The 12,560-nt window shown below is 32.5% G+C and overlaps 1 protein-coding gene across 2 annotated transcripts in view; it reads left to right on the top strand.

Moving 5' to 3' along the window:
* Positions 1-12,560, top strand: part of LOC106883780 (glutamate receptor ionotropic, kainate 2) — a 276,968-nt gene that overhangs the window by 207,566 nt on the left and 56,842 nt on the right. The window contains exons 7-8 of one of the 2 annotated variants that reach the window (XM_014934910.2): positions 5,460-5,564; positions 7,818-7,918. In XM_014934910.2, coding sequence (XP_014790396.1) covers positions 5,460-5,564; positions 7,818-7,918 — 206 coding nt within the window. The remainder of the gene's footprint in view (positions 1-5,459; positions 5,565-7,817; positions 7,919-12,560) is intronic. The other variant, XM_014934911.2, reaches the window with a different exon arrangement.

Genomic DNA, 12,560 nt, shown 5'->3' with positions numbered 1-12,560 from the left:
ACACACACACACACACACACACACACACATGCGCGCACGCACATACCCACACATACACACATATACCTTCTTCTCTTGCACTCTTCTATCTTTGAAAGAACTTTTTCTTCACCCATTCCCTTCCGGTCATTTCAATATGTTACCGCGTGTGTATCGTTGGCGATTTTCTTTCTCCATCTTCCCTTCTTTGGACTTTTTCTGTATTTCGGATGAAGGGCTCCGCCCGAAACGTGAAATCCTCTTTCTTTTCTTTTCTTTCCTGAGCGTCCAATAACACTGTACTTATTCCACGTCCTAATTGACAAATTCTCCTCTCTTATCGTATATAAAGAAAATTATTTGCTTACCTGGGGTAAAAAGTAGAGTTTTGGTTGCATGCATGATAATCTAAATGTTATTCTTCTATCATTATTTCATTAGAAATATTTAGAAATGGAAGGGCAAAATTCGGCAAGGTCAAATTTAAATTGAATAAATCTAGAGTTACGTTTATTGGTAATATTTTAAAACCAAATAATGTCTGTTACTATCATTTCTCTGTTTGTAAAGTTTCTAATGCTGCTATGGAGGTACTTCAAATTTTCTTGCTGACTAATGCAATCTCAGATTTAGCTGGAAGGGTAATTTAACCTGCTGGCTTTGGGGGTAAACTTTTCTTTATCACTTTTATTTGTAATAAACGTCTTGCATTTTCCTTTCTTATACTTCTAGTCTATTGTCTAATTTTAGGATATGTTCTAGCCATTCAAATCACAAATTTTAATATCTTTTATGAATATAATATAAATGCAGCACTTCAGGCACAAAACCGCCAGTATGATGTGGAAATCTCCATCGACTACAAAGCCTTATAAAAGCCTTAAAGCTGGAGGTTTTAAAAGTTTGCCAAAATACTGAGATGCTTGACCAAATGCAAAAAGCTCCAGTTTTGGGATGTTTCGAATCATAGTGGAAACTAATTTAAGGATTCTTAGGCCTAATCTGGTGAAAATAATTCCTCTAATATCGCTAGTCGAATTGCTGCAAAGAATTGTGTATTTTATTTGAGAATATGATTGATAAACAGACATTCTTTTTAGCTTTGCCGTAATAAACTTCAAATCTATTGCGACATGAGTACATAGATACTTAAACACGTGTGTACATATATACATACAAACATACATACATACATACATACAAACATACATACATTCACAGATATATGTATATATATATATATATATATTTATGCATATATTATATGTATATATGTCTACATCTATCTATCTATCTATCTATCTATCTATCTATCTATCTATCTATCTATCTATCTATCTATCTATCTGTCTTTCAGTCTGTCTGCCCATCTGTCTGTCCGTCTGTCTGTCCGTCTGTCTGTTTGTCTGTCTGCATGTCTGTCTGTTTGTCTGTCTGCATGTCTGTCTGTTTGTCCGTCTGTCTGTCTCTCTCTTTATATATATGTATTATGTATGTATATATACCAATATACGTATGTGAGTGCACACACTAACACATGAATTAATAAAATTATTCAATTCTGAAGTTGTCCTTCCGCAATTTAAGCCATTTTGTCTCAGAAGTGCTGGTTTGAAGGTCATTTCGTGACAAATAATTTGCATTCCTTTTTATGATTATCTGTAACAAGTTTATTACTACCCAACAACTGGATGTAGTTGGCTGTGTTGATTGTTATCGTAACAAACTTTCTTATGTAGCCAAGCATTCTTGTAATATCAACAAGTGTAACGACTCACTGCACAAAGCACTTGCAAACAAATAGAAACTCTCACAGACAATAATGAGCTAATCATTCGAGGTGCCAGTTCGGTTTGGCGTCGCTGTTGCCGATAGTATTCGCATGTTTCAGACAATTAAATATACTTTACCTGAAAATCGAAATTATTCTGATGGAAAAAAAAAAAAATCTTCGTACTCTTATTTTTTCAATATATTGTCTTAGTTCTCCTTTTTGTTATCCCTCTCTGCTTCTTCTTTCTCTTTCTTCTACATTTTCGTCTTGTACCAATATTTTATTGTTTTGTTATTAAGTGACAACTTCGACTACAGGAATTCAAAAGGCCGCTGCATTACATTTTAAATGTCAAATTGTTTAAAGTATTTCCTTTATCTAACGAAGATGCATCATAGTATATGCTTTTCATTTGCCAGATATAATAGGCTACAAATTAGAAGAAATGCAATCGAATTATTTTTGTAAAAGTAACCAGAATTGAATTATTTGAAGTTGTGCTATGTGAACATGGGAAAATTAGTAAATTAATTAAAAGCTCTCCATTTTAAACAGTACATAGATTTGATCTTGAGAACTAAATACTGTTACAGATGTAAGCATTACACAATCTTACCGATGTTCAAATCTATGTCTGATGTACTTCCTCTGATGTATGTAGCCTGGTCACTCCATAAGTTAGTGTACCGGCTGTGTTTCCTGTGTCTATAATTTTGTCCTCAAGGCGCATCTTGGTAAAATATTGAAATATCAGTTTTGATGATATCTGGATAAGAAAATACTGGTCAGAAAACCTAGTAGTTTGGATACCACGCATTAACCATACAAAATATTATGTGCACAGCTGAATATGTTAAAATGAGTATTGTGAGATAATGATGCATTAATCAATTCACTCAGACATCTAAAATTTATGAAAGCAATTGAAAATTCTGGTGCATATTTACTACAAAACGTTAAAATTTTGAGTTAGATATCAGCCATGGATACATCACAGGACTAGTGAAAAATATGTCATAACAAAATTTAAAAATAAAAAAGAGAGATACAAATTATGATATATATCTTTTGCTTGTTTCTGCCATCGAACCGTGGCTATTCTGGGGCACCACCTTAAAGAGTTTATGTCGAACAAATGGACCCCAGTACTTATGTTTTTAAGTTTAGTCGTTACGAGGACGTGAACAAAGCAACGCTTGTTGTAAAACGAGGTTGGTATAAGCATAAAAATACATGCATATACATACCCACATATACGTACATGCACACACGCGCGCACACACGCGCACACACACACACACACACGCACACACACACGTACATACACACACATATCGGGTTTCCACACAGTTTTTGTCTACCTAATTCACTCACGTGGCATAAGTCGGCTCGGGGTTATTTTAAAAGATATTGCCCAAGGGATTGAATAGTGACGAACCTGAAACAACGTTGTTGCAAAGCCCTCTTTTTAACCATACTTTACGGTTAAAAATTCAGGTTGTTCCACTCCACTTAAAACCTCTTTGTTTTAAGACTTCCTTGTTTCTATATGTACGAGAAGCTTTAAATTTTTCTCTGTCAAACTATTCTTGATCTGGGAAAGGTAATAAAAAAACTGATTGAGTTATTAATGAATCACTCGCAGATTTCTTTCATCATATTACATCTCATATCTGTTATTTCTCTTCAGAAATTTACACCAACACAGGTACAGAAAAACCAATTTAAAAGCATCACTAAGTTTATCGATCTTTGTTATGATATCTGTGTTATTTTGAAATGTATCGGTCTCGTCTTTGCTCTGTTCTCATCCATTACAAACCTCAGAAATTGTTAAGCCATAATGTGTTCAGAACACAACATCCGTATTTCAAACGTACATTTCTTTATCAGTTCTATGACTGTTTGATCTATCTTGCAAACTAGACGTAATTTTATGTAATGGTAAAATCAATATTAATTTTTCAGCGATTATTTCGAATTAGCTGACATATATTTTCCAAATTCTGAATTAGCCAACATATAAATAACAAATTACCTCGCCTTGCAAATAATAAGTTTGTGGTAAGGTTTTGTGAGTACACATCTATGAAATCCCCGAAGGAACAATAAGCGTTATAAAATTTAAGACAAGCATTTTTGAACATCGCCTGTCACTAGTGATTGCTGCATATGTGAATCATGCTAATACAATGGTTCCTTTAGTATTCGAGTAATATATTACTACATAGTAGTAATATAAACTGCTAGAAGCAAACACACTCATCTATAATCATATACATGGTAATGAGAACGCACAGAATGGAACATATATATGCAAAAAACAGGCGTAGATGTATGTAAAACACAATATGTCTAAGAACTATTTACAAAAATAGATGTTTTCTAAACAATACGCTCTGTACTTTTACTGAATCTCTCGTTCTCTTTTACCTTCTCCCCCATTCTCACTTTCTCTTTCTTTATCTAGCTGCGAAGCAGTCTGATTCTATATGCATATATGTCATTGATTGAGTGTTTGCATAAGAATAACTCTATATTTATAATCACCCCATTCACATACGAAGGAAACTTATGAATATACATATATTTATGAAAACGTGCATATACACACACGTACACATACATACACACATGCACACACATATATACAGAGAGACTTTTCACTCATCTTAAGAACAAGAAAACGGTATTTCCAAACAAGTTTCGGTCATATTGTAATTTCATCAGGAAAGCATATTATTTACTGTATTTCTTGAAACGGTGATTTTCTCTGCGTTAAAATCTGAACACAGCTAGATGTATGGTGAACAATGAAGCATCAATAATCAATGAATAATATGTCGTTGATTTGTTGTATTGTATATGGATGGAGACGAATAGTCACACCCTAGGAAGGTTCTAAATATGTTACATGAAGAGGAAATGGTATAGCCCATTTTTTGGAATATTTGAAATATATGTGACAATTTGTTGTGTTTTGCATTCCAGGGAATAAAAATATTAAACTGCTAAAAATATTTGAAGATATATTTCAATGGCTACTGCGGAGCAAAAGTTGTGTGAAATAATCGAATAGCTATAATTGGATATTTATGCATTTATGTGATTGACATGGAATATATTATATTTTATCCTGGCGTGGCTCATATTGCTGTAGGTAGTGTAGATTATCACACTTGACTTCCTTTGCTGCCATATAGTCTGCTGCTGCCAGCAACGTTGTTTTGTTTAGTTATTCTAATGTGGTTGTTTTAAATTATAGGAGGTAACACATATAGGAAAGCTATTTGAAGAGAATAAAGCTAAAAGTTTAATAAAACAACAGCGTTAACTGCAAACAATAAGCAAAATAATAGTAATCATATCAGGTACTTCCAAACTATTTTTATTATTGAAACTATTTGTTTCTACTGTTGCAAATGCTGTGTCAAATAGTAGCCAGCAATATCGTAATAAATATGTAAGATAACCACATCAAAAGAAATTCTTAAAATATGAAAAAATATTTAAAACATATGCCAGAATTCCGAAGATTAAAATCACAAGCTTTGGAGGACTGACTCCAATCTTAAGTCTTCCCTAATTATAACGATTTTAGTTTTAAGAATAAGTTATTAAGGAAAAAAAAAAGAGAAACTTACCAATTAGCATTGTAGCGCAAGAGTTAGATATTATTAAATTTCACTTTATTTTCTATTTTCAGATTCACAAAGACGGTTGTACGGGTCATCTATCTTTTCAACAAAACCAAGTTCGCAAAGAAGAGTTTCTCCAACTTATCATTCTTGGTGGTATGCACAATGGCTCGGTAATGTCGTTTTAAAAGAATGGTATCCTATTGCTATGCAGATTGTATCCCGCTCGAATCATTACCGCTTTCTTCTTATTCCTCATCTTCTCTCCACTTCACTCTCAATGCTCGGCTCAGGTGTTGTTATGTATAGATAAATAGATTTATGTATACATATAATTTAAAAGATACATCATGCATACATGAGTGCAGTCTGAAAGATACATGTACACATTTAGATACTTAAATCCCTAGACGCATATATAAGTTTGTAAATAAATCCAAATGGCTATATGTTTAATACACACATATTTTCACTTATTTATATATCAACATGAACAAGGGTGGGAAAAATCGCATCTTTGATTAATGATTACATCATACATTATCGACGAATGTTTCGTTTGTGCTATTATATTTAAATGTAGACAAAATATACAAAATACGATTCAAACCAATACATCTGAAAATTTATGCTATCACAATATTATATAAACCAAAACGAGTGAAATTCAAAACAAATTGAAATAATATCTATAATGCATGAACACGTACAAAAGGGTTAAAAACAAATATAATATTCTAAGAAAAATCAGTTAAGTATGTGATAACGTCAGTAGATAGCGAAAGAATACAAAATTAAACCTATGTATACTAAAAAAAATAGCTATTTATGTATACTAAAAAAATTAGAAAGATGATACTTATAATGGGCCATTTACATCGTAGTTAATGCTCTTGTCTGTCAAACACCAAATGCGTTTACTAAGGTTCGTAGAATTACATTTCCTACTTAACTTAAATGAAGGAGAATGGTTATGTAATCTAGATTTCCAAATTGTAGCAGAGGACTCCCAGTGCACAGATATCCTATATTTTCCTTAAACATGAATTACTTTACAAACCAGAAGAATGTGTCAACAGTCATATATATATATATATATATATATATATATATATATATATATATATGCGACGGATTCTCCAGTCGAAGACGAGATATGTGTTTTCACCTGTTGTCAAACGACCTGCACAAAAGATTTGTTTATAGTGATCGAATATATGCGCTGTACATTAGCTCACCCCCACCATCAAATTGATGTTGCCTGAAAAGGTACACGGTGTACCACGCGTCAAGTGTCGAAGTGATCGCAGAGCATCGTGAGATGAACTGTTTTGCTCAAGAACAGAAACACCATTCGGTCTACGAATTGAAACCACGATCTCGCGATCGTGAGAACAACACCCTAATCACTAGGCCATGTGCTGATTTGTTCTTAGGTTTGATACAGTTGAGGTTATCCACTGGTTTCCTCTTCCCGAAAATAAGAACTTTCTCATCATTCCGCCAATATGATATCTATAATTACCATGCTTTCATCAGTCCTTGCCTCTTGAATATAACCCTCATCCTTGTTAGAAAGCCCACTAAAATACTCCTCTAGAAATAGATATTAGGGCTGCTAGAAAGTCTCATAGTTTTTAATAACATATTATGGTATCGTACCTCTAACAATGATTTCCTTGACATAACCGTTGGTTCCTCTAAGTCAGCCCAGGTCAGAGACCCAGTGGGACATTACATCCTTCAACAACCTCGTCTACATTTTCCTACAATCCTTGTGGCTTTTACCGTCACGATGTTTCTTTGGTTATTACTTCCCTATCTGAACCAATAGGGGCTGAAATACATTTATAAATCATAAATACATCATAGCAACACTTCAGTTTGTTAGACCAACTGCCTTCTTATTGTATTGCTTTCTATACTTCATCTACTATATATCGCTTCAAGGTGTTTCTACAGAATTTTTATGATAACAAACAACAGTGTCATTCTAAATGGTTCCAACGCTCGCAACCTTATATTTCAGCTCATAAGAAACTCTCTCTGCATTAATTCTGTGAATTCACACTATTTTAAAGTGAAATACACAGTGTTTTAAAGTAATTTGCATAATATCATAACATGATTTATTCTTGTGTGATTTTTATGTAAGTTATTTTAACTTGGGCATCTCAAAATTTGTATACGTACGGAGAGAAAAGCGATTGCATTTTGGCATTGTCTTTTTCAACACATCCTTTCTTATATTTCCTCTCAACTAATTCTGCATGGTCATATCTTGTTATATATTTCATCGCCTGATTCTTATATCTGTTTTGCAAGTGTCACAAATTAGACTACGGACCTCAGCAATGAAATATTGCGTGAGCAATATATAGTTTTTGTTTTATTTTTGTTTTCTTTTCGTTTTGTTTTCCAACCAGCCTCTTACATCCGACGAAGTAGAAAATAGTTTCTCATACTTCTACCAGCAATATGTGCCACCGATACATAAGATGTACACTGTAACAGACGCTGCACATGGGTATGTTATTTGATCATCTTTGTGCTTAGCATAGGAGTCTTTTTCTGTCGCCTCAGGTAAAACGTCTTTCCCTTATGTACATGGAAGGGAATGTTTGCAGCAGCTGTAGATAACCTTGTGAATAACTTCAACTCAATTTGCTAACTAATGACATATTCGCTTGCTCCTTCAAAATAAGCGACAATGCTTGTGCATTTTTATATATACATATATATACATATATACACACACATATTATATACATATAAACAAATATATGTACTTATGTATACAAATCTGTGACAAATATGTATATACATACATACATACATATATATATATATATATATATATATATATATATATATATATATATATATATATATACATTTATACATATATATAAACACATATATATACATACATATATATACATGCATGTATATACCTATCTATCTATCTATATATTTAATGAAGAAGCAGATGGGATAATTATCTCCTTATAGAGTACAACTAATTAGCGCTCTAATAGAGCAAGAAAGAGAGAACAAATTTCAAATGTCCGTGTTCTTATTCATTCAGTATATTTCAAAGCATCGGAATACTCCACAGCTTACATAGATGTATTCATATATACATGATAAAAATATATAAATATATAAATACATAAATGTATTTGCCAGGTTGTATGTCCGTATTAAAATCAATGAGGATATTTGAATATCTACATGGTGAAATCAAATAGATGAAAATGTTGATATAAAATGATTTTAAAAAGAATCTTCAGCAGGTGCAAAGCCTGACGGCCGTCTCGAAGGTATCTACGTTGGCATGGGCGAGTTCCAACCATAACAATCATCTACATTTCTCTTAACAGAGTTAATCTAAAAGGATGTATAAAAGAGTTATTTAAATCTTAAAAGTTTTAAGAAACATGAGAAATTTAAGGATTTTAAAAATCGAATGCTGTTTCGGAACACACTGTTCAAGCCGATGATATAATAAGAACTAAAATTACATGTTTAAATAGATTATGAAGCTATAGATAATAGATAATAGTGTTTTAAGATGAATCCAAATGCACAAAGGGTAAATAGGTTAAAATCATATAAACTAATTATTTTTGGAAAAAAAATTTAAATGTGGTTTCCGTTGTAATAGACCAATCCAGACTGAATTCTTTATTGGACATTTTAAATTTATAAATGTGGGTAGCTAGTGCGGTTGTGGCTTTTTGTTTCTTGAGTAATAAATGAATTTGTGTGCGCCCTATATCTAGTCTTAAAGTCAGCCGTACTTCCTATGTATATCTTCTTTGATTCATAAAAGGTTGAAACCTCAACTTTCAATAATCCTAAAATAAAATTCGGGAGGTTACTGACTTGGGCGGAAATAGGAGGGGTGAAGCAAACAAATTCCTGTTTCCTCACCGAGTTGTTCCTACTCTGCCTAGTATAATTATTATCATTATAATTAAATGAATTATAGTGTCTTCTATTATGATGTGGGTTCTGATACTCTGAGGTGGGTTGTGTGTTCACGGGATTGGTATCAATGTTTAATTTCGCAAGATTTGGAAAACGTTTACCTAATTTATTTTAAATATTGTATTCTTAATATGATATAATATAATATGATAATAATAATAATAATAATAATAATAATAATAATAATAATAATAATAATAATAATAATAATATATATATATATGCAGGCGCAGGTATATTTATAAGCATACACACAAAGATGTATAGGAACATGCATGCATACATACACATAAGCATGATTACGGGTGTTTTGTGACTACAACATTCTGCCAACGTGCATAGATGAAGAGGACCATAAGGTCATCCATTGTTATATCACTGAGTAAAAGCGGATATTTAGAAAACGCATATATGTTCATACATTATTTATATGTAAGTATACGTATGTATATACCCGGAATGCAATTAGCTGTAATATACATAAATTTAAATATTTTAAAGGTTCCTAATCATTATCAAATATATTTTGCATTGAAATACTCCAATGTGTGTTGGGAAATCAATGAGACTGTCAATTTCCAAATATCTCGTTATAGACAAGCATGATTTGCAACAATATTTTCTGTTGAACTGCAATGTTCTTTAATGGCTTTTTCCATAAAGAAATAGAAACCTATATCAATTTCAAATAGAGGATGAAAGAAAACAGGTAACGCAATGAGTCAACGAAGGAGGTAGTTTAGATAGCTATGAATTTGATTCAATGTTTTACTCAGCCACAAATGCACTGTCCCAAAGTTTTCAGTGACTGCAATTTGTCCGCAGTAGCCAAAAGTTTCATATGCCTGTTTTGTGTAGTTGTTCCTAACTACATAACTAATTGCCTGATATCAGATTAATATAAATCCGGTGAGATATCAAGAAAAACTGACACAACAATTTTACAATATTTTCTCTACACTTGAAAATGCAATGATAGAAAACCAAGGAATGATCTTCCAAGAAGTTGCTTGAATTACTGAAAATAGCAGTCAGATATGTCTCAAATCGCACCCTACTTTTTTACAGAGAAGGGTAAAATTAAATAATGTAGTACAAGATATGCAAACAAAAAGGTAAAATCAATGTTTGGGCAGTCATGCCTGGAACACCTTTGGTCATGACTGAGCTCGGTTGGGGCTGCACTCGCGGTAAAGCAGACGCAAGAAAGGCAACAGTAACAGTGACTGTTACTGCAGCATCTGCAACATATAGAATTCTTTCATGCCGTAAGAACCATTAGGAATATCATTGATGATTGTTGCAAGAAATATAAAAAGAAATTTCAAAAATTAGAATTTAATCCGGTCATTATCATGGCAAATATCTCTTTTATATTCCTTGAGTGTAATCAGAACAAATATTGGATCCAATCGATTCTACTTTACGTGTATGTACTCATAACACTATACAGAATCTCGAGCAAGTGATTACTTACATTTTTAAAACATCATTTGCGAAATATAATAGACAGAAGAGAGAGAGAGAGAGAGAGGGGGAGAGAGAGAAAGAGAGAGAGAGAGAGAGAGAGAGAGAGAGAGAGAGAGAGAGAGAGAGAGAGAGAGAGAGAGCATTCTTGAACTGGAAGAATAAGCAATTCGTACTATGGTTTAATATTACCCACCAGCTCTTCATACCTTCAGCGGAGTCCAGTCTGTAGCATGTTTTTGAGCCATATGCCCAGTCTATGCAGAAGTTCCTCATTGAAGTTACGGATCACTCAGAAAGAAACGTAGATGCTGCCTTTAAAAATACAGAGATCAGTGTAATAGTCTTTTCTAACCACCCAATTTTTTGGTTTCTGCTCTTTGTCAGAAATATTATCTATTAAAAGACACATAGAGTTTACTAACGGAGTTATGGAGGAACTGATCAGCTGATCACTTCTTGCTTAGCTAACATTGCTAGTTCGTATACTCTAGGCAAGAACAACAGAAATTCAGTCTAGTTCGTGTTCCCTTATTCATTTTATTACGTTATCAAATCATCTATTGTTTTACAAACTATTGCTTCTTGCTTTCAATATCATATATTGATGATAAAAGGGATTGCCAGTCTCTCTATTTCAGACTTATGAAACCTGCATGAATTAATGAAGTAGCTCTGGAAAGGTTGATTACATTGGACATGAAATTAACTCTTTCTGTAACTCTCTTGCATGTTTTTACAGTAGAGAAATATGAAGCTTTAACTTACATCATTTATTATAATTCAAGATATCTTTGAGTCAAGGCAGTTGTTTCATGCGTTCATTCTATCACTCAATACATACTCTATTCTTTATTTTAAAATTTATTTATGAATATCACAATATCTTATTTTCTCACCCCGTGTGTATGAGACCTTGTTACCATTTTCTAAATCAACATGATATCCCCGCTTTATCTAAAAAAACTTCTACTGATTATATTTTAAATTATTGTTTTCTGATTAAATCATTAAAAGTGGTGTACACATCTAAATTGATACTTGTTGTTCTAGTAATATAGACCGTAAATAGAACTCAATATCGCATATAAGTAATAAATGGAAGAAAGTATTTATACTGGAAAACTGAAACAAAATTGCCGTGCTTCTCTTTATTGCCGGTATATATCAATCGTTGATCCTTAGTCAATGTTTTGACAATCTGAGATACATATGTTATATGGTATGCTAAAATTTATGTTGCAATTATTAGAGGTGTTGTTCAAAATAAAACAGTAAAACAAAAAATAGTTAGGAGCCAGAAGAGTGGGAGGTGTTCAGTAGAGCCGGTGCTCGAAACTGAAAGTAATAGAAGAATCTAATAATATATCAGTAATAGTAAAAATTCGACATACAAACACGCATGCCAACACCCCAACCCACTCACACACACACACAAAAGGGATATATGTTTAGATTATATAGTATTAAATGACTTACTCATAATGACTTTACACGCATTTTATACATCATAAATGAATAAAGAGCTCTATAATCTCCTGGTATGTACCTTTTATTTAAATTCTATTTCTATTATAACCGACAAATATTTAACGTGAAATTATCTGATACACAACACGAATTATCTACTTTTGCAAGCTTAATGGAACATATGAAGTTCTAAGACTCTCTCTTCCTATGTATATGTATATGTATAGGTATATATATAT

Source organism: Octopus bimaculoides, chromosome 13, assembly GCF_001194135.2.
Source record: "Octopus bimaculoides isolate UCB-OBI-ISO-001 chromosome 13, ASM119413v2, whole genome shotgun sequence".
NCBI lineage: Eukaryota > Metazoa > Mollusca > Cephalopoda > Octopoda > Octopodidae > Octopus > Octopus bimaculoides.
Note: the sequence above shows the minus strand (reverse complement) of the source record. Positions and strands in the feature narration are given on the sequence as shown.